The sequence below is a fragment of the Salmo salar genome, chromosome 05 (assembly GCF_965601325.2).
Source record: "Salmo salar chromosome 05, fSalSal1, whole genome shotgun sequence".
Classification (NCBI taxonomy): domain Eukaryota; kingdom Metazoa; phylum Chordata; class Actinopteri; order Salmoniformes; family Salmonidae; genus Salmo; species Salmo salar.
In genome coordinates, this window is record NC_138295.1 from 61,535,535 (window position 1) to 61,558,086 (window position 22,552).

General features: G+C 43.0%; 3 protein-coding genes across 5 annotated transcripts in view; 2 read left to right on the forward strand and 1 right to left on the reverse strand.

Moving 5' to 3' along the window:
• The window catches only part of atg5 (ATG5 autophagy related 5 homolog (S. cerevisiae)), a 31,282-nt gene extending 25,526 nt beyond the window's left edge, over positions 1-5,756 (reverse strand). Inside the window, 4 exon segments of the mRNA NM_001173812.1 lie at positions 3,688-3,766; positions 4,274-4,401; positions 4,750-4,911; positions 5,701-5,756. Coding sequence (NP_001167283.1) covers positions 3,688-3,766; positions 4,274-4,401; positions 4,750-4,857 — 315 coding nt within the window. The 5' untranslated portion in view covers positions 4,858-4,911; positions 5,701-5,756.
• A 292-nt stretch (positions 5,757-6,048) lies between these two features.
• On the forward strand, positions 6,049-9,604 carry LOC106605350 (dynactin subunit 3). The gene is made up of 7 exons (XM_014200870.3): positions 6,049-6,234; positions 6,519-6,603; positions 6,747-6,833; positions 8,396-8,479; positions 8,600-8,658; positions 8,785-8,844; positions 9,120-9,604. Exons 1-7 carry the CDS (start codon positions 6,052-6,054, stop codon positions 9,204-9,206), a joined length of 645 nt encoding a protein of 214 aa, XP_014056345.2. The 5' UTR covers positions 6,049-6,051; the 3' UTR covers positions 9,207-9,604.
• Positions 9,605-11,310: 1,706 nt separating this feature from the next.
• Positions 11,311-22,505, forward strand: nt5c3a (5'-nucleotidase, cytosolic IIIA). Of its 3 annotated transcripts, none has more exons than XM_014200677.3 (9): positions 11,311-11,560; positions 18,757-18,855; positions 18,991-19,060; positions 19,170-19,216; positions 19,306-19,391; positions 19,465-19,554; positions 20,255-20,417; positions 20,579-20,779; positions 20,959-22,505. In XM_014200677.3, exons 1-9 carry the CDS (start codon positions 11,423-11,425, stop codon positions 21,058-21,060), a joined length of 996 nt encoding a protein of 331 aa, XP_014056152.1. In that variant the 5' UTR covers positions 11,311-11,422; the 3' UTR covers positions 21,061-22,505.
• The last annotated feature ends 47 nt before the right edge of the window (positions 22,506-22,552 follow it).

The window sequence follows — 22,552 nt, forward strand, 5'->3', positions numbered from 1 at the left end:
AACTTCTCAGGGAAGTCAGGAACCAATACACACAGTCAGTTAGGAAAGCAAAGGCTAGCTTTTTCAAACAGAAATTTGCATCCTGTAGCTCTAACTCCAAAAAGTTCTGGGACACTAAAGTCCATGGAGAATAAGAGCACCTCCTCCCAGCTGCCCACTGTATTGAGGCTAGGAAACACTGTCACCACTGATAAATCCACGATAATCGAGAATTTCAATAAGCATTTCTCTACGGCTGGCCATGCTTTCCTCCTGGCTACCCCAACCAACAGCTCCGCACCACCCGCAGCTACTTGCCCAAGCCTCCCCAGCTTCTCCTTCACCCAAATCCAAATAGCAGATGTTCTGAAAGAGCTGCAAAACCTGGACCCGTACAAATCAGCTGTGCTAGACAATCTGGACCCTCTCTTTCTAAAATGATCCACCGCCATTGTTGCAACCCCTAATACTAGTCTGTTCAACCTCTCTTTTGTACCGTTCGAGATTCCCAAAGATTGGAAAGCTGCCGCGGTCATCCCCCTCTTCAAAGGGGGTGACACTCTAGACCCAAACTGTTACAGACCTATATCCATCCTGCCCTGCCTTTCTAAAGTCTTCAAAAGCCAAGTTAACAAACAGATCACTGACCATTTCGAATTCCACCGTGCCTTCTCCGCTGTGCAATCTGGTTTCCGAGCTGGTCACAGGTGCACCCCAGCCAGGCTTAAGGTACTAAACGATATCATAACCACCATCGATAAAAGCCAGTACTGTGCAGCCGTCTTCATCGACCTGGCCAAGGCTTTTGACTCTGTCAATCACCGCATTCTTATCGGCAGACTAAACCGCCTTCGTTTCTCAAATGACTGCCTCGCCTGGTTCACCAACTACTTCTCAGATAGAGTTCAGTGTGTAAAATCGGAGGGGCTGTTGTCCGTATCTCTGGCAGTCCCTATGGGGTACCACAGGGTTCAAATCTCAGGCCGACTCTTTTCTCTGTATATATCAATGATGTCGCTCTTGCTGCGGGTGATTCCTTGATCCATCTCTACGCAGACGACACCATTCGGTATACATCTGGCCCTTCTTTGGACACTGTGTTAACAAACCTCCAAACGAGCTTCAATGCCACACAACACTCCTTCCGTGGCCTCCAACTGCTTTTAAAATGCTAGTAAAACTAAATGCATGCTCTTCAACCGATCGCAGCCCGCACCCGCCTGCCCGACTAGCATCACTACTCTGGACGCTTCTGACTTAGAATATGTGCACAACTACAAATACCTAAGTGTCTGGCTAGACTGTAAACTCTCCTTCCAGACTCATATTACCGTAATTTCCAGACTATTGAGCGCACCTGAATATAAGCCGCACCCACTGAATTTTTTTAATATATTTTTTTTTTTACATAAATAAGCCGCACACCTCGGCCGTCTGCTCTCTGTGTGTTGACCCAGTCTTCGAGCTCATTTTCTAGTTCGGGCCATCTGCTTTTCTTCCCTCTGAAAGCTTTAGTTGTCTTTTTGCACTGAGTCAATTGCTCACGCTGCTGTTTCCAACGTCTTATCATCGACTCATTAAGACCAAGCTCCCGTGCAGCAGCTCTATTTCCTTTTCCAACAGCCAGATCAATCGCCTTCAAGTTGAAAGCTGCATCATATGCATTTCTCCGTATCTTTGCCATGATGAGGGTGACAAAATGACTACCGTAATCAGAATGATGGGAAGTTTGAGAGCGCTCGATTTAATCTAAACAGTAAACCAAAAAGTTGTTTGACCTTAACCCGTTCGGCAATTTCATTGGTCTAATGAAAGCTTCATGCCGCCAAAAAACTGAGCACGTCACAGAAAGCGGGAAAAATCCATATATTAGCCGCGTCATTGTTTAAGCCGTGAGGTTCAAAGCGTGGGAAAAAAGTTGCGCCTTATGGTCCGGAAATTACGGTAAGCATCTCCAATCCAGAATTAAATCTAGAATCGGCTTCCTATTTCGCAACAAAGCCTCCTTCACTCATGCTGCCAAACATACCCTCGTAAAACTGACCATCCTACCGATCCTCGACTTCGGCAATGTCATTTACAAAATAGCCTCCAACACTCTACTCAGCAAACCGGATGCAGTCGATCACAGTGCCATCCCTTTTGTCACCAAAGCCCCATATACCACCGACCACTGCGACCTGTATGCTCTCGTCGGCTGGCCCTCGCTACATATTCGTCGCCAGACCCACTGGCTCCAGGTCATCTATAAGTCTTTGCTAGGTAAAGCTCTGCCTTATCTCAGCTCACTGGTCACCATAACAACACCCACCCATAGCACGCGCTCCAGCAGGTATATCTCACTGGTCATCCTCAAAGCCAACACCTCCTTTGGCCGCCTTTCCTTTCAGTTCTCTGCTGCCAATGACTGGAACGAATTGCAAAAATCACTGACTAACTTTAAGCATCAGCAATTTGAGCAGCTTACCGATCGCTGCAGCTGTACATAGACAATCTGTAAATAGCCCACCCAACTACCTACCTCATCCCCATATTGTTTTAATTTACTTTTTTGCACACCAGTATTTCTACTTGCACATCATCATCTGCACATCTATCACTTCAGTGTTAATTTGCTAAATTGTAATTACTTCGCTACTATGGCCTATTTATTGCCTTACTGCCTTACTCCATTTGCACACACTGTATATAGATTTTTCTATAGAGTTATTGACTGTACTTTTGTTTATCCCATGTGTAACTCTGTGTTGTTGTTTTTTGTCGCACTGCTTTGCTTTATCTTGGCCAGGTCGCAGTTTTAAATGAGAACTTGTTCTCAACTGGCGTACCTGGTTAAATAAAGGTGAAATAAAATAAAAACGTATTCCAGTATCTACCTACAAGCTGAAAATCTTTGCATGTGCGTGTTGCTACCTGCCCTTCCCCCTGCGAAGCATAGGCTACTGACTGTACTGACGTTACAAGCTTGATTCAGAAGATAGGGAGAGATTTTTAATTAGCAAGAGAAAAATGTGTACACTTTTTCAACGCTAGTGAAGGATACTGTAGGCCTAGTTATCATGTTTCACGTTGGATTTATTAACTACAAAAAGGTAAGACGTGTTTTAAATTCTGGTGCCGCTCTGCACACACAAGCTTGTTAACTTGCTATCTCAAGCTTGTTAGCTAGCTAGCTCAAAGGACATAAAAAAGTTCCTCCATAGAAGCCGTCCTCCTAGGTATAATTCTGTGTACCTAATTCATATAATGCACGTCATAACAAGATGCCCAGCGCTTCAAGCCTCCTCCTCAACCGTCTCTCGCTCTCTCCACACCCTCAAAATTTGTCACATCTTGCGCCACAGGCTACACTTGTCTGTCCATCATGCATGTAAACAACTAGCTTACCGCACTGATTGGTGATGTAATTTAATGAGCTAAATGTATTTAAAAACGGTTGATTTCACAGGTTAAAAAAGTAACAATATAAACTGGTACTTTTTTTGGTTCGAACCGGTTAAGAATTTTATTTTTCTGGTCGGAACAGTGGAACGAAACGGGGGAAAAAAGTGGTTCTGTTCAGAAAGAAACAATTGGAAAATAATTTCACTTCCAACCCCTGCTGTATACAGGCCAGCATTTGGAGGATTCTACATTTGGACCAGCAAATATACTTGCTGCTCCATATGTACTGTGTTAACATGCTAAAAAACGAATTCTGTGTTGTACCTTAAAGTGCACAGTGATGCTCCACGGCAGGGCAGTGTTGGAGGCATGCAGGTCAAACAGCAATCCGATTGGATAGTGCCTGCAATGAATAAACACAGCCACAACACATCAGTTGAGGAAACATGTCACCAGGGCTTCATTCCGTTCCAACTCTGAATCATAATGAGTTATCCCCTCCTTCACCGTGGGCTGGATCCTAAGTAACCTCTTAATACGTTTTAGAGACAAAACACCTTATTTACCCAAAGGTCTGAGTTACGTGTGTATGTCAATTTAAGATTAGGACTCATGTCCAACCAAATGTCAAAAGCTTGTGTTGGGCTGCCACCTGGTGCCTGAAATGTAAGACTGCAGACAATTGGTATGTAGTCTCTTCATTGATGATGACGATGATGATAGGAGGCGAGTTGATATGCTCAATTCTGATCTGTAAAAGATGTACTCTACTGCTGTGCTAGGACACTTGTTTCTATGGAGGGGCACAGGGAATTCTAACCATTATATTCACTAGTAGTTGTTAAAAGAAGTCAATACTTTACAACACACATAGTCCTCACAGTCCTACGGTAATTTAAAGCTCACCCACCATTTGAGTGGCGTTCCTTCGAAATCAAACCATATCTCCTCTACGTCTTCGGCCTTCATGACCTTCAGGAAGTGCTTTTTCACCTTGTCTGTGACCAGAGTCAGGTAGCTCACCCTTGGCAGGAGGAGCTGAGGAGAGAACAGCAGAGGGGGAGAAGAGAGGGACTCAATCTAGGTTCCCGCAAGAGTCCATGGCTCAAGCCAGCTCAGTAGTCATCATGTGTGTGACCTGAATTAGCTAGACCTATGTCACAAATGCTATGTCCATTGCACGTGAGGTTGGTTGCACCTTAATTGGGGAGGACGGGCTCATGGAATGGTATCAAATACATGGTTTCCATGTGTTTGATGCCATTCTATTTGCTCTGTTCCAGGCATTATTATGAGCTGTCCTCCCCCCAGCAGCCTCCACTGGCATTGTCCAGCAAAGAGACATTTTTTTTTACTTAGTACTAGTCTGCATGATGTCACACTTACATAGAAGGGTTCGGCCTCTCTCTCGGTGATCTCATCCTGGTAAAGTGTGAAGCAGGTCGGAATCCGACCAAACCAAACATCTCGCAGCACGTCCTTGTCATCTGCCATCCTCCTGTCGCTCCCAGTGGCACATAAAGAAAGTATTCTCTAGCAACAAACCACCTGTCATCAACAGATGAAATGGTCAATCTGGGATTGGTACATTCATTTTGGGACTTTTAAATGAATGTTACATACCCATTGATATTTTAAGAGTTTAATTGATAAATTCCTCATGAGTTTAGTTGAACTGTCGTACCCCATCCAAACCCAAAATATGAGCTTGTTTTACTTGGTTGTTTGTAAACAATGTCATTGTAAACAAACCCTGCATAACCTCAAAACATGGCTAAAACTATAATTATCGGCCCGTTGTTGTTTGAACTCCAGATTTTGCACCAATGACAGTCAGTCTCAGATGAGAGAGTACACCAGAATGGTAACATTCGAAAGCTCTCTACAGAACGTGTCAATTAAGCTCTCTTCGGAACCAGTCAATCACAGCTCTGCAAAGAGTTCTAATCTTACCACAGTTTGTGAACACACAACTTCAACTAGCCAGCGTTAGGCTAGTGGAGAAATACAAAGTGCTAGTTAGCTAACGTGTTAGCTAGATACTGTAACTAACTAGCCACGACTTCACTGGCGGTGAGGAATAAGATTACATTTAACATAGTTAACTAAGCAACGGTGTATTGGTTACTTTGCAACGATTTACATGTACATTATTATGTATTGACTTGCTAACTAGCCAACTAGCTAGATAGCTGCGTACGCTACCAAGCCTCACTGACACTGGCAGAAATAGTAGCGAGGCTGTGGGCACATTTGAAAGTGTGCCCTAAACAAGTGGTAGGACTAGGAGCGTAACATTTCTAAAAGTTTTGAGACAAATGATAAACAACATCTTACTTTTCTATAGCGTTTGTAACCAGCTGCGATGAAGGAAGAGGGCCGTGGTGGTGTTGTCATTCGCCTGTCAAGGAAAAAAAGCAAGAAAATCCCCCTTTTCGCTGACGAGGTGTAACCTGTAGTATAGAGTGACATCCAGCGTTCATTGTAGTGTATTGCAATAATCATGTCGAGATATTCAGTGCATTCAGTGCAAAGAGGACCTATAAAGTTGTTGGTTAGTGACGATAATTTTGATTCGCCTAGTAATCGATAAGTCATTTTGTAGTTATTTGTAGTTTCATTTACAGCTTGGAAACCGCAGAAGTTTTCTTTAGAGACAACAAATATGGCCCCTTTCACGGTCCGTAGATGTTTTGCAATTGTGCGCAGTCGCCTGTTCTACGTCGTTACAAGGATCCAAATCCATTTGTTGTGCTCTCTGAATCAAGAATGGATAGGAAAGTTGAAGTGGATAACCTCGAAACGCGTCTTGAGACGCTGGAAAGTCGTATATACGGTGAAAGAAGGAACAAGGGAGGGAAACCCGTGAAGGTTTGACAATAATATTCTATATTAGAAATGCCGAATAGCGATTCAACTGGCTGCTTTGGCTAGCTAGCGAACGCCCTTTTTGCACACTGATTTAATACAATCAATGCTTAGACGTCAATATTATGGAGCATGTGTGAAGAACAGCTATACCAGGGCATTCCAACATGTTAATGTCGAACGACTACTTAGATAGCTAAGTAACTCAATGCCAGTACAGCTATAAACACGGTTTATTTTCAAGTTTAGCTTTAGTGTATCATCATATAATGCACTCTGTTCCCTAGTGCGCGGATTCCCTCTCCAGAGTTCAGGCCGCCCTTGCAAACACTGCAAATAAGAGGGAACGAGTGAAGATTCTACACAAAAAGAGTGAGTGACATCTTAGACGACACATAATTGTGACTTGGATGGGACACATTATTACCAGGACAATCACAAAACAGGGTAAATTGTGATTATATGTCCCACATAGTAACTAGTATATATTCTACAACCTTTTGTTCTCTGTACAGTTGAGGACCTGCTGAAGTATCTGGACCCTCAGTTCACTGACCACATCACTGTTCCTGATGCCATGAAGCTGGAATTCATCCTTGCTGGTAAGAGTTTTTCATTTAAATATGTGAGTAAATGTTGGGGAATTTTGTCCTGCGTCATGGTGATTGAGTAGGCCTCTGGCGTATGGGTATGTCACCTTTCGGCGAAATTCGCCGTTTCGAATCCAAAATAGGTGACCTACGTGATTCGTATAGATCCGATGAGAAAAGTTGGGGAGGGGGGTTGGATCACTATTGGCTGTTTACATAAAAACAGAATGCAGCGCAACACGCGACTGAAGAAAGAAGAGCCAACCAATCTATTAGTTACAGCATCAGTGCGCGCTCTGGAAAGTCAGCTTGTCAGTTACAGCAGCGCGTCCCCTGAACGATAACGAAGAGGTCGGTGAGAAGCCTGATCACGGAGAAGGTGATGAAGCGTACTTCATGAGCTGTAACCGAAAAACAACTGGCATTTGGAAAGTTTGAGATGAGGGAGAAAGTGTGCTGGAACAAGTATTAGCATTGTGAAGTATCTTGCTAGCTGGATCAAAATTATCCGTTATTAGCTAGCCAGAGAAATGTTGAACAACATTAGCCAACTCATCTGATCAAATAATTGAGTTTATGGTGTGAAAATGATATTGCTAGGTAACGTTACAACATCAGATGAGCTAACATTAGTAACCTAACCAATTTGCTATAGTATTAATTGGTATACGACTCCTTGCCGTTACTCAAGTTATAACGCGTCAGTTGCTTACTGGACCCTGGCAATCTGTGTGACATGTTAACTAGCTAACGAACTAACCACTATCTGTTAACCACATACTGTAGAGGGAAAACATTAGTTAATTTTTAGAATGAGAGAATTAGGTGAAAATGAGGCATTGCTTGTTAAACAAGTGGATTCAGAGATCAAGTGTCGCTGGGCCTGGCTTAAACTGGATACCACTATAGAGGTGAAAGGAACACCGCACACGTTCCCTCTTTCTCACTTTTGCTGGCACATTGTAGAACTGATGTCCACAGGCAGAATGTGTACAATGTAATAATGTGCAGTGTAGCCCAAAGAGTTTTTGTTGTGTTGAACTTGACAGTAACGTGTGTGGATTATAAAAAAAAATGTACTCAGGGAATGTTATTTTTGCATACAGCCTTGTGCACTTGATCTATAATGGCCACTATAATAGAGCAAAAATAAAATGCCTGTTTGTTTCATTCTATTTCTGCTTTAAGATGGGGGGGGTTTCCCCCCAAGTGCAATATTTAGATGTGTGTGTGTGTGTGTGGTCACAAGCATTCTATTATAAAGGCTGTCATGGCTAACTGCAATATTAGTGTCATGTTTTTTTTTTCTCAAGACTTGTCATTTGCAGTAAAGTCTAGGCAACAAATAACATTGGATTCGGTTCACATTAACCACTTTTAAATTTTACACAGACTGATCATGTAATCATATTGTTTTTTTAGTTAGTTAAAACCTGCATTTCCCCCTAGCAGGGATTGTTTTGTTGTTGCATGTTTCCGTATTTTTTTTTTTAAGTCACCTTTTTGGGCCCTCCAGTTTGCATCCCTGGTATGTGCCTCCAGTCTCAAACTCATGCACTTGTTTCTCCCCACAGAGGAGGACTTCCTGCTTTGCCAGGCCACCCTTCTGGAGCAGGTGAGCAACCTCCAGCCACTATTGGACAGCAACTACATCAGAGGTAGGTGAGAGGGAATTTAAGTATCATTACAATGTGGTCTGTGTGAAGTGTTGATGGGATGATGGGTTAAATACTGTTTTTTATGTTGAACGCAACTCATTGTAAAGTTCTCATTCACAGATGTGCCAGAGCATGCCACCAAGCTACAGCGTTTGTCTCAGATTCACATCAAAGAGCAGGTTGGAACCGTCCCCCTCTCACTTATTCATGCCCCTCTTTTCTTGATTTTGTCTTTCCTCGCAAGACACACTAGATTGACTTTTGTGAATTACAGTAGTGACACTGTTCTTGTCATTTTCCCAAAGGACCAAACTGAAGCCCAGTCCCTAGAGGTGAAGAAACTGTTTGAGGAGTACAACAAAATGGTACCTTTCCTTCATTATAATAGCAAATAATGGAATTATTGAAGTGAATAAATAACACTGATCAAGACAGAGGAAAATGTATCTGAGGTTAGCCAGTGAAACTGTGTCGAGTACATTGGCTGTCGTGTCTCCTGACCTCCTCGGTCAGATGAATGAACGTGAGTGGTTGTAGATTGTTTTCTGTCATGTTGAACTCTGAGCAATGTCTAGTTTGTGCTAATGGAATGAACTGCCTGGCCCACCAAATTATCTTTGAACCTTGACCTCTTTGGCAGATGTTCCTGCTGTCCAAGCAGTTCACCCAGTGGGATGAGAGCCTGCGGAAAGTGGAGGAGGCAAAGGGCATCTGTCAAGTGGAGTAGCGACCTTGTCCAGTGATGACCGTTATGACAGTGTCACGGCATGAGGTCATCTGTGTGTCAAGGGTCCTATATGCAGCTTAATGTAACTTGCTGGATATTATTGTTATTTATTTACAGCTACATCAAGAGACATTTGCATAGGTTTTTTTTAATTTTTAATCCTTGTTCATTTATTCAACATACAATGTACCCATGCATTCCAACTCTGCAACACTGCTCCAGGCAGTCACAAGACACTGCTTTTTTTTCTGGGTCGGTTGACAGTAGAAGAGTGTAGAGAAGAATTTGCACACTAACTTTCTTCTTCCACAAAGTCCTGGTTTTAAATAGTTTTATATCAGACAGCATGACTGCAAATGTAAAGTAATTGCAATAAAATCCATACTATTCAAACTGAACTGTTTGGTTACTTCTGTTTGCAATACTTGTTTCAATATATTGTTATAAAACAACTAAAGTCGAAACTTCAATTGTGTGCTTGAATTCACCTGTGCCGGAGATTGTTTTTCTGTTCGCATTTAATTACAGGTATTTCAATAGCCATATCTATAACTAAGAAGATAAGATGTTTTACAATCGGAGAGCTACAATTGATCGGTTGTAAAAACGTCTTTTTAGTCACAAGGTAGGTTTCCATCCAATTTGTGACAGATTTTAATGCGAATATTCTAAAATCTGCATAAAATGCGTATTTTCCCACCAGAGATGTTTTCATTAAACTGATTTATTGCGGATAAACGCCTGTGCGTGATGTCGTGGTGGACATAACGTTTATTGTAAAATGTCCATGTCCGAATGAAAAATACAAGTTAAATGGGTTTCAATTCTATTCATGGTTTTGTCAGAAACTGTTGCGTTATATAGCAAATGTGCCCACTCTGGGCTTGGCACGTGCGCTTTAGCCAGCTGCTCAACATTTCCGGGTAGGCTACCTACATGATGAGATTATGGCTAAGGGTTATATTTTTATTTGTCAAACGGCAGCCACATCGATCATTATGTCACCAGAATAAGACCCTCAATATGTATTGGAAAGGAGCATCAAGCTCATCACGTGCACTTTCACCACCCTGTGAAATTAATCATTTATTTAATCTGTAGCCTTAGAAACTGGATGGTTTCCCGAGTCGTAGTGGGACCACACAACATATCATCGCGTGACTCCAAGTTTACTTCTATGTGATCATTACGTTAGTATATCAATATTTGCGCATAAAGAGATTTCCACACCAATTTCTCACATAATTAATTTTTAAACAGAAAAAGTACCACAAAATCGAACGAACAAATTGTCGGCATTTCTCCATCAGCCCGGTCGTGATTTTTTCATGAGGCAGTTAATTCATCCACATAAAATGGTTGGATTGAAACCTGGTTTTGATATGGCTAGTATTTAACGTTTCCAAATTATGGTAACCCCCTTGCCCCTTTACAAGTCAAGACCTTGCTATCGTTATAGGAAGAATATATATTGCATACTCTGCTCGTCCTCTATCCTCGCCTCCTCAAACCTCATTGGATGAGGACAAACCAGAGGTCCTTCCCCTCTGTCTTCCAATCGGTTTTGAGAAGAGAGGACGCGAGGAGGATACAATTGAGATTCTCCTGCTGTCTAGCACGCGCTCAGTAATGTGGTCAATTTGGCAGCAGATGGGAGCAATTATTATATTGTAATTGATTAGTCCTTATTGTGTAAAATGTGCATAATTGGTTATGGAGGTATATATTTTTCTGCAGACAATAACTGAAATACACACTAAAATATTGCGAAATACAGGCAGACACGCACGCACACGATCATATTATTGGGCTATAGTAATGACTAATATAATTAATTGTAATGACTAATGTAATGCATTCTTATTACTACGTTGCAAACGTCTGTTTTGTTGGGGCTCGTTTCCATGGACGTGGTTCATACTAATTCGAAACCAATAATACTGAAACTGAGAATGTGTATACATTTCTTAATTATTGCATTTTACTCTATGCGTTACCAACACAATTACATCAAATATTTGGGTACGTTTGGTTAAATACCCCTGGATGATAAAAAAAATGTTGGTATAAATGCACATCATCCCCCCGTTTTCTCCCCCAGTGGTAGCGGCAGGAGGGTGCGTAGTCAGTTACAGCCTCAGCGGACAATCGACTCGAGGGTGGGACCATGTTGACATAAGGAAGGACTAGGGTTGTTTGTTAGGAGCGGCACAAGCATGGACAAGACTGCCGTGGTAAAAGTCGGTGCCGCGGCCAGTGCCAGTGTATGTGCCCTGTTCGGTGGTGTGGTTCTCGCCCAGTACATGTTCGCCCAGAAGAAGAGAGCGGGAAAGAAAACGAAGATCATCGAGATGGTGAGTGGACTCGCGCGTGCTGTTCATGCGTCTATTGCGCAGTCGCGGATGTTCCTAGAAATAGCAAGGGTGGTTTAGAGGTCATTATTTGCTAGGTAGCTATCGTGGTGTCACGAAAAGCTGCCCAAAATCGTGACATGACATTAAACTGACGCTGTTTGTCAGGTGGTGGTGAAATTTGCCAGCAGATTTCGTGGTAGAATGTTGAAAGAATGTTGGTTCAATGGGTTACTTCCGAGTTATGCAAACAATGCCCCTTCTGCTCTACTCTCGAGCCCCCTGTCCAAAATGACAACTAAACACGTTTTGAAGCCAAATGACAGTGTCTCTATCAAACAAGTTCAACTGGTATGTCAAAATACGGACTTACAGGTCAGGTGTGAGTTTTACTTTTCACATTGCTTGTCCTCAAGCGTCATTGCTAGTTAAATATTGTGATTCTGTAAAGTCCATTCTCAATTCTAGGACATGTAGCCTACCATCTAGTCTCTACGAATCCGAGAGTGGAAGAAAACTCTCTCGTCTTTAACATAAAGGCTCACTTTTTGTGATCAGCCCCATCACATGTTAGACTGTTGAATAAACGTCATTTGAACATACTTTACCTGTTGTCCACTGATTTTTGTCCTTATGTAGGAGGTAATCTGAGACAAAATATCCAGAGTAGTGCCGTTAACCTGACTTTCAGTACGCTGGTTTGTATTTTCAATGCTGAAACAATTCGCACTTGACTTGCACAACATGTCAACGGCCGCGTTTAACCTAAGCACAGATCAAACATTGTACCACGAAATCAGATGGCAAATTTCACCACCATTTCCAGCAAATTGCGAGGGAACGGGCTTTGATTGACAGTTCGGTTACATTCCGCAATTGTTTACATATTGTGCATCAGGAGATGGCAAAAACACAAGTAAAATAACCTAAGGGCGCTGCAAAAAGTTGGGTAAATAACACTTTCCTGTGGTTAACCCGATCTCCACTTCCTACCGCCAAAAGGACAAACAGCACGGACAACCAGTAAAGTAATTTTTAAAGATATACTGTTTTTAAAGATGCACTATGCAGAAATCGCTCTGCCCTTTTCTGGTTACCAAAATTCTAATAGTATACCTAATTTCAGTTTGTGACAAAACAAGCAAGTATAGTGTAGAGAATCATTGTACCATCTAAACCGCTGTGAAATATATTTTCCATAACCAAAAATATAGTATTTGAAGCTGGTGTACAAAAATATGCAAAATCTAAACTTAACAGGAAGCATAGAAATAGTGCACATAGAACATATCTACCGTTTCTTAGACTTGCTTTCAATGAGAATGACTGATTTATAACACACATTTCTATGTGAATTTGATAAAGTTACCCAGAAAGTTACATATTGCAGCTTTTAAATCTCATTGTATTCAACATTCTGGTTTATAGAGACTTGTCTTTTTACAGCAACTTCTTTCAGACTGATGTTTAGACAACCTACCATCAAGGGGTACAACTGAGGATTTGTTAGCATTATGTGTGGCTGTTGGGTCTCAGCCTAGGTTAGATTTAGAGTAACTATCTGGATCAGATGACAAGTGTATTGCAAACACCCTATGCATCTCCCCAATCAGATTAACCCATTTGGTGGGAATTGTAATGTGGCCATATAGCGAGCAATGCTACACTGCCCCCTTAGAACAGGAAGACATGTCCCCGTGCTTTGACTTCTCAGCCCCCTCACATGTCCGGGCAGCCTTGCTTCGATGGCCTCACGGCCGCCATCCCACTTCTGACGCCAGTAGCAAACTGCGGGGCAGGGACGTGAACCAGGGTCACTGGCGTGAAAGGCAGCGCACCAATAGGGTTAACCCACTTGATGTGAATTGTAACATGGCTCATATAGTGAGGATTGCTACATCTTTCTGTTCAGTTATTTTTAGACCCTGTGTACAACAATTGTTGTATTGCATGTAATAATTCAAACTATCACAGTGCCAATTGTGTCTGTGAAATGTTGCAGAATCATTGTTTGATATAGTGAAAGACAGTTGTACCTCACAGGCAGCCAGACGCTTACGTTGTCTGATACATCACTAACTGGTGCACAAGATAAGTTAGCATTGTTTTATAGACGGCAGGGATGGTGACCTCCATATATATACCAGACCTCCATTAAACTTAGCGTGTTGACCCATTCATTCACACTAAACTTCTTCCAGGAATGACGTGCTGGCTGCTCTATTCCCTGCTTTCTGACTGGGGTTCTTTTTAGGCAAGCTTTGCCCTCTTTTTTTGTTTGTTTATTTAACCTTGATGCAACTCTGTTGTATGTGTCGAACTGCTTTGCTTTATTTTGGCCAGGTCGCAGTTGCAAATGAGAACTTGTTCTCAACTAGCCTACCTGGTCAAATAAAGGTGAAGTGAAATGAAAAAACTAGGCATGTCGGTTAAGAACAAAATCTTATTTACAATGACTGCATACCCCGGCCAAATTCAGAAGACGCTGGGCCAATTGTTGGCCGCCCTATGGAACTCCCAATCACGGCCGGATGTGATTCAGCCTGGATTTGAACCAGGGACTGTAGTGACACCTCTTGCACTGAGTTGCAGTGCCTTAGACCACTGCACCACTCGGGATTATTACAGTGTCCCCAGCATGGGAAAGACATCGACTGTTAGAAAAACACACATCTACTCCACAGTGTCCAGTTGTAGCAGGCGTGCTCATGTTGCCTGATGTCCCAGCCCACAGTGGTGTCCTGTTGGTCAATGATAGACATCTACTGCATGGTTGTGTTTGGGATTGAAATGGTCTCGTGTATTCATTATTGGCCACTAGATGGCAGATAAGAACATTTGTAATGCTTCATGCTTGCTCTCAAGCAAATTAACATGTTCACTCCACTTTCTCCATGGGGAGATTGGCAATAGACAGTCTTGCTCAGTGCTGAACTGTTTTACTTCCTATTGGACATCTCTTTCAGTTTGATCTATGTTGCTATTTTAGAAAAATATTGTTACACCATGTTCTAGTGTTATGGTGTGTTAAGTTTCCCCAAAATGTTCTTTCATGATCTTACTACTACAACGCTTTCAGTATTATTTTCAAAGTATTACTTTGACTCCAGCATTGACCCAGTGTCTTTACATGATGGTTAGGCCTGTACAATGTGTAGGAGTCGTTTTGGCCTGTTTGTGTTGTGTATATGTTGTCTGTCGAGTTATTTTGACTTGTTTTGTACACTAGAGGTGTGTGTGTGTGTGTGTGTGTGTGTGTCACAGGTGGCCAGGAAGGGTTATCACAGGTGAGAGGAGAGCGCATACAGTTCTTACCGTATCACAGATACAGCTTATAGAATTGCATCTCTCTGCACCTATTTGTATAGGAATATGTGTAGTGGAGCTTTTTACATTTTATACTATATGTGCAGTGAATGGGAACTTCACCCAAGCTGATTTTTTTTTTTTTTGTGGACGTGTTATGGACAGCTCTCTCCTGTGCCAGTGGCTTTTCATAGGGAATCGCCACTATAATGTGGTTAAGTCGCTCAACAAAGTCTAGGCTTAAATAGTCCAAGGAGGGGTGACCGACACAATAGAGTACAGGTGTATATTGCTGGATAAGTCACCTTGTTTGGCTGAGGTCACACATGTTCTCTCTGACTTCTCCTGTGTCATGGCAGGCTTATCCAGGGGCAACAGAGTTACAACCTTCCTCCTTTGCGGAGAGGGAGTTTATCTACGACAGAGCGGACTGTCCATGTGCCTGCGCTGTGGCGATACTGTTAGCTGAAGAGCTCTTACAGCAGACACTGTCCGCTTTACCGTCTACTTATTCATATTTATGAGGCATGGAGTATAGGGCCAAGGGGATCTGTCTCTCTGTTTCTCTTACATACTTTTTTTTCGAGGGAAGACCTCTAATAGGACAATTTCTACTCCACTGAGCCAATAATATTTTAGGTTTTTCAGTGGGCACTACAAGTTTTAAGAGAAATGCATTCTAATGAGAATGTTATTAAGCTATCATGAAATGTTCTGTGGCAATGTGGATGATACTTTGCCAAACTACATGGGGCCCAACCACAGCCCTACTTTAATCACAGAGCAGCACACGCAGCTTATCACAATGCTGTTCTGAGGAAATGAGTGTCCAAGCCTGCCTGGCAAAGTCGCCATTTTGGCTCAAAGTCAAAACTCTTGAACTAAAATGTTGTCAGCAGCATGCCCTCACAGCCCTTATTAATGTATTTTTTTAATGTATGTTCCCCATAGTAGGTCTTTATTTACATTTGCTGCAGAAATGTTCAGTAGATTCTTACATTGACTGACTCACCCAAGATAACCTCTCTTCCCTATATCTGTGTAGGCATAATGCTGTCACAAATGCCACAAAGCACCTCTTCCACTCTGTTGCCCAATGGCTGATAGTAGTCTGAATGCAGACTACTACAAATGAACTCCAACTCTCGTACTCTGCTCCAGCTCTGTGTCCTCTATAACCTTTGACTTTGGTGAACAAGGCTGGGGGTGAGGACGAGACACCCTCCGCTGTAGAAAGGAATGTTGAGCCAGCACTTTCACAGATGTTGAAAAAGTTACAAACTGACAATGGGTTTTAAATGGTGTTGCCGCAATTTATTTATTTTTTCTTCGGGTGAGACAGAATCGCCAATGGACTCCCTTTCAACACCTCATGTTTGACAGTTGTTCCAATGATTGTTGAAGATGTAGGCCTAGCCTATTTATGGGGGGGAGAAAAAAACATTTTAGATTGGGTGGAAGTTGTTTTTGTATATCCTTGTTGTTTTAAATGTCTCATAAAAAAGATGACTGCATAAGTGTATCTGTTTTAGCCTACTGCTCCCAAGGCTTGGGTGGAGAGCGGTTGGATTTATCACCTACATATGATACCAGTGTCAGAAACCCAACAATCACCATGGTAGTGGAAATGCAGACCTGAATATGATTGGCCAGCCCTTACGTTGTCTAGTTATTTGATCAGTGTTGATCGGATAGGGTGTGTGTGTGTGTGTGTGTGTGTGTGTGTGTGTGTGTGTGTGTGTGTAGTCTTATTTTGGTGAGATGTGATTAGACCTCTCTGCCTGAGTTAGGCCTATTGAAAGGTGGTATGTGACCCTGCAGCTGAGGTATGGTTTGTCATGTGCTAGGCCTAAATAATGACTGACGCCTAACTGACATTTCCGGCTTGCTGATTGGTTTTAGTTATACACGTGCCTCATTCAACAAGTCAGAAATGTCAGAGTTCCGACTAGCGTGTGAACGCGGCATATAACCTACAGGGGCGGGGGGGGGGGGAACTCAGATGGCTTCTCATTGGCGGTGAGCAGAGTGGATGAACCATGACCCTTTGACCCTGGGTATTCCATAGCCACGCACACACAAACAACGTGAGGCAGGGTAGGGGTCTTGAAATGTGTGTGGTCAGCGTTGGTGGAGAAATGCACCGCAGGGTTTCGTCCCTGGCCTGGAAATAATCCAGACAAGTGGGAGGGCTGTTTCTGTTGCATCATGTGACTGTAATGGATTCTAGTTACAGTACCTCTTTTAAAAGCTGAGGGGTCAAAGGTAAACTACTGCCATGGGGCTATTCCATGTCACCTCATCTACTTGCCGTGTGTGTGTATTAAGACATGTTAATTTAATCTTTGTGTGTCCTGTGTTTATGACGTAAATTGAAGATGTGTGTGAGTTGTTCATTTGCGTGTCAGTGCGTCACTGGCCTCTTACAAAGGGGAGGGATAACATGATCTAATCTATTTTGGGTGACGCCCCCTCTGTAGCGTTGCCTATATAAGCCCTCTGCTGACAGAGAACCTTTTCTTCACTCCCTTCACTTGTTTTGTGCAAGACCAGAGGAAAAGGTAAGTGTGTGTGCTGCTGTTCAGAGCCCTGCTGTTAGCACCAGCTACAAATTGCTCTGGAGGGTCAGAAAATGACCAGGCTACAAATGTGTTTATTTATGTTGGTGTGTTTGGAGTTGGAGAAAGGATGTACTGAATGCATGGAAGAAGATGGGAATTTAATGGATTATTATGTAGTTAAACAGTAAAATATCATTAGAGGATGGTGTGTTAATAATTGATAGTTGTAAATAGGTATGACTGGTATTTGGAGCGACGAGTGTGTGGATTCTGCTCTCCCTTCCCACTAACTAAGTTTTTATATCTAATATTCAAGAATGAGTTACATAGGTGTGGTCTCAGTGTTTTTAAGACTGAAGAATGTTGTCAATGTAGCCTATGCATCTGGAACGGTGTATTTCTTAAAGACATTACGACACATGACATTGCGTAAACAACTCAAATGCACCAAAGGAGAGGGTGTTCTGTTCCATGGATCAGCCCCAGTGTATTACATTAAGTGGTGTGAGAAGGGGGTTCCTAACTTTAACCTACATCCCAGTCATAACCTTGGACACGTCCACTGATACCACAGAACAGTCTTGGTACACTATTGCATACCACTGATGGCTGTGTGTGCACAAAGTTGTTTGTGGATGGGGTGTGGGCAATTTCGATACTCAAACATAACTGGGTATTCCTTCACCAGAGTATCTAGTTTACACCCCCTATCTTCCCCAGCTCCACCACCCCTTCAGTCAAGGTTTTATTAGCAACCTTAAAAATAGACTCAAGGGGACACACCAGCTGGAGGTAGTATTTATGGTTTGTTACATTCCTGCCCTGACATGTCAACAGGGCTTCAACTGCACTATAGATCCGTCTCGCTCATTCCTCCACCTGAACCTAATTCATTGCCTGATCAGTAGCCTAATATTGTAGTTAGACCACCAAGTCAAGTCGCTAAGATTCAATAGAACATATTGGTGTCTGCAGCCCTGTAAGTTGTTTGTGGTTCAGGTCTCCTCCCTCCTGGCCTGGGGCTTGTTTGGGTGGTGGTCAGTTATGTACAGAAGAAGGATCCATAACATCAGCTGTTCCACTGCTCTGGCCCGGGGGAGATGGGGGCTGGGGCACGAGGGGTGTTGTGATATCCACTTAGTCTTCTCCTGGCTCCTCTTACCTTGGCCCCAAAAATGAGGGTGCTCTTTTAAACTTGACCCGCACCCCACCAAACACTAACCATAGGCCCAACTCATTTATCGATTTCAGTGATGGGTGTTACATGCTACTTGTAGAAGTATATTAGAAGCATACTTAATCTCTGTGTCTTTCGCCCTCTCCATCTCTCAGATGCCAGAGTTTGAGAAGAACACGGTCCACATGAGGGATCCAGAGCGGGTGGAGCAGATCATCTGTGACATGATCAAGGGTGGTGCCTCCAAACTACAGGTACAGTAGGAGGGGAAGGGTGTGCAAAGAGAAATGGGCCGTTGGTATTGGATGAACAGTGACACCCTGTGGTGACAGTAGGATGACCAGAGTTATCACTGACTCCCCTCCATGGCTCTCCTGGTTTGTTTTCAGGTCATCACTGACTTTGACATGACGTTAAGCCGGTTCGCAGTCAACGGCAAACGCTGCCCCACGTGTCATAGTAAGTACAACATAAAACCAGCTCAACATTCACTGTGATTCTAAATAAGTTCCCTGCCTATGACTGTCTCCGGCCTCTCCGTCTGACCAAAGTCCTCCTTTCCACACAGATATCATTGACAACTGCAAGCTTGTCACCGAAGATTGTAGGACGAAGGTTTGTTTCATGTTACTATTGCTTAATAGTATTTGTAGGCGTCACAAAAGTATGTGTTAATGCTAATTGATTTTCCGTCTTTTTTTTAGTTACTGGAGCTTAAGAACACATATTACCCCATAGAGATCGACCCCCATCTAACGATGGAGGAGAAGTATCCATTCATGGTAGAATGGTGAGTAGACGCGTGCACACGTGCGCACACACATACAATTGCTCTCGCTAAGGCACAGTCTGTGTGTTGACAGGTATTTTAAGTCCCACACATTGTTGGTGGAACAGAGGCTACAGAAGGACAAACTCTCAGAGGTGGTGAGAGACTCAGACGCCTGCCTGAGGTAAGACCTGAGATTTTTTTTTTTTAATAATCTAAACTACAGAAGGCCGCTCAGGACACGTGTTGAGCCAGAGTGGCCGTTATTGTTGTTTCATGAACACAAGCTCTACGAAATATTATTTATTTCTGCCTGTGAATAATTTTCGTTCATATAAGCTGGATGTCTGTCCCACAAAGGGCTATGAGTGGTCCTAATGCTTACATGTCTGTCCCACAGGGAGGGCTATGAGTGGTCCTAATGCTTACATGTCTGTCCCACAGGGAGGGCTATGAGTGGTCCTAATGCTTACATGTCTGTCCCACAGGGAGGGCTATGAGTGGTCCTAATGCTTACATGTCTGTCCCACAGGGAGGGCTATGAGTGGTCCTAATGCTTACATGTCTGTCCCACAGGGAGGGCTATGAGTGGTCCTAATGCTTACATGTCTGTCCCACAGGGAGGGCTATGAGTGGTCCTAATGCTTACATGTCTGTCCCACAGGGAGGGCTATGAGTGGTCCTAATGCTTACATGTCTGTCCCACAGGGAGGGCTATGAGTGGTCCTAATGCTTACATGTCTGTCCCACAGGGAGGGCTATGAGTGGTCCTAATGCTTACATGTCTGTCCCACAGGGAGGGCTATGAGTGGTCCTAATGCTTACATGTCTGTCCCACAGGGAGGGCTATGAGTGGTCCTAATGCTTACATGTCTGTCCCACAGGGAGGGCTATGAGCCGTTCTTTGACAGACTCCAGCAGCACAACGTGCCCGTGTTCATCTTCTCAGCGGGTCTGGGGGACGTCCTGGAGGAGATCATCCACCAGGCGGGGGTCTACCACCCCAACGTCAAGGTGGTGTCCAACTTCATGGACTTTGACGAGAATGTAAGTCCCTCGAGGAGAGCTTGGTACATGCTGAGGATAGGCCTGAGTTTCTGAGTGTTGATAAACCTGATAATAAAGCTATGGTTCTACCTGGGTGTATGCATTGCATTTGCATCAGTTGGCTCAGTTCCATTTAAACTCAAGTATTTTTCTTCTCTCAGGGCGAGCTGAGGGGCTTCAAGGGAGAGCTGATCCATGTGTTCAACAAGCACGACGGCGCCCTGCGCAACACGGAGTACTTCAAACAGGTGAAGGACAACTGCAACATCGTGCTGCTCGGAGACTCGTTAGGCGACCTCAACATGGCTGACGGCGTGCCCAACGTGGAGAACATCCTCAAGATCGGCTTCCTCAATGACAAGGTGCCCGCAACCCCCCCGCCGCCCCCATCGCCAGTCAGCAACTCTATCTGCTCCCATCACCAGCTACATTACTGGATATTAATAGTCTGAAGATGTGACTATAGTGACTGATATGAAAGTATGAGGTTATGTGCTGTCTGTGCCAATCTGCATCGTAACTCTTCTCTCTTCCCTGGCAGGTGGAGGAGCGTTTGGAGAAATATCTGGACTCTTATGACATCGTCCTGGTAAAGGACGAGACTCTAGAAGTGCCCAATTCCATCCTTCAGAAGATTCTATAACTCATCCCCTCTCCACATCATACTGACACACTTCCCCCAAACCCATGGAAAATGAACCGACCTCTGGACCCCCAGACGGCTGTTACTGGCCCCCCCCCGCCACTGACTCACAGCCCCTCGACATACACTAGCTCCATGGGCACCCCTCCTTGGATCCCACCTCTACCACCAACCATAGGGTCATGGTTGGGTACTGGATGGTCCCTTCACCTCTTTATGAAGACATTTATTCTCCTATCAATGAACTATTTTAAAGTACACAGCCTCAGTCTTTGTCTGTCTGCAACCTTATCGATGTCCTCCACCTCATAACTAAAAAGTAATAGCAACCCCCAAAGAATGCTAACAATTTTTTTTAAATAATTTGCATGTTATTGTTATTCATAATATTTTTTATATTGTAATGCTTGTATCAGCTTGCAAATCATAAACCGAGCATCCACACAAGAACACAGCGACGTCTTTGGAACAGTCCTAGCATGCATTTCACCACACTACGTCACCTTGCATTGTGCCACAGTTTGGCTACAGGAATCAATGTAGGTCTGAAAAAATAACTTGAACCTGTCTATGGGTGAACCATACTCAGACACTGGTATGAATATTATCAGTGGTTTTATGGATGTAGTAATGAATTCTGTCTTGCACAAGAAAAGCCATGTATACACCTCTGTTTTTTTTCACATGGGGACTTTGCTACTGTAGCCACACTGCAAAGTAGCACTTTATTTTACAAGAGTACTAACACTGCATATTTTATGTGCCATTTAAATATACTGCATGGTTATAAGATACCTTATGGCGCTTTTATATAAAAAATTAAAGGTTTAAATCTGTGCTGCCCCTGAACAAGGCAGTTAACCCACTGTTCCTAGGCCGTCATTGTAAATAAGAATTTGTTCTTAACTGGCTTGCCTATTTAGATAAAGAAATTAAACAAAATTGTCAATGACAGTTGCGATAATAGTAGTAACTAGTGATGCAAAAGATTTTTATAAGTTAGTTATGGGGTATTACTGTTAGTGTAACCGACTTTATGAATGATAGTGTAAAATAAAGTGCTACCAAAGAAGTCATTACACAGAGTAACAGTATCCTACTCAATCGGCAGTATATTACATGAGAACACCACTGGGTAAAGCACCTTTGTCTGTGGATCAGCGACATTCAATAAGACTATTTTGTTTAACTTGGCCTTTTATCCACACCCATTGACCTTTTTTTAATTTTGTAGTTCAAATTTGAACTCTACCTCAAGCTTGGAAAAGCTTATTTCCCCCCTTAAGTTTCTCAGTTTTGTCTTGCAAATGTTTGACGTTTTATATTTAAAATGTTATCGTTTTAAACGTGCTGCTACACCTGCATGTTGCCTTTTCTAAACTTTGGATTTGTCTAAAGGACAGAGGGGAAAAAAAACTTGTGAATAAAACTTGTCACATAACAAATGGTGGTTTCTGTTCAACTGTACGATCAAGGTTGTGTGGGGATTGTG

Bases quoted from the DNA above. Each gene is read 5' to 3' on its own strand.
- LOC106605350 (XM_014200870.3), top strand. From the start codon at position 6,052: ATGTTTTGCAATTGTGCGCAGTCGCCTGTTCTACGTCGTTACAAGGAT. The intron at 8,659-8,784 runs GTTGGAACCGTC...ATTTTCCCAAAG, and splicing joins AGATTCACATCAAAGAGCAG to GACCAAACTGAAGCCCAGTC. The intron at 8,845-9,119 runs GTACCTTTCCTT...CCTCTTTGGCAG, and splicing joins TTGAGGAGTACAACAAAATG to ATGTTCCTGCTGTCCAAGCA.
- nt5c3a (XM_014200677.3), top strand. From the start codon at position 11,423: ATGGACAAGACTGCCGTGGTAAAAGTCGGTGCCGCGGCCAGTGCCAGT. The intron at 19,217-19,305 runs GTTTGTTTCATG...TCTTTTTTTTAG, and splicing joins CCGAAGATTGTAGGACGAAG to TTACTGGAGCTTAAGAACAC. The intron at 19,392-19,464 runs GTGAGTAGACGC...GTGTGTTGACAG, and splicing joins TATCCATTCATGGTAGAATG to GTATTTTAAGTCCCACACAT.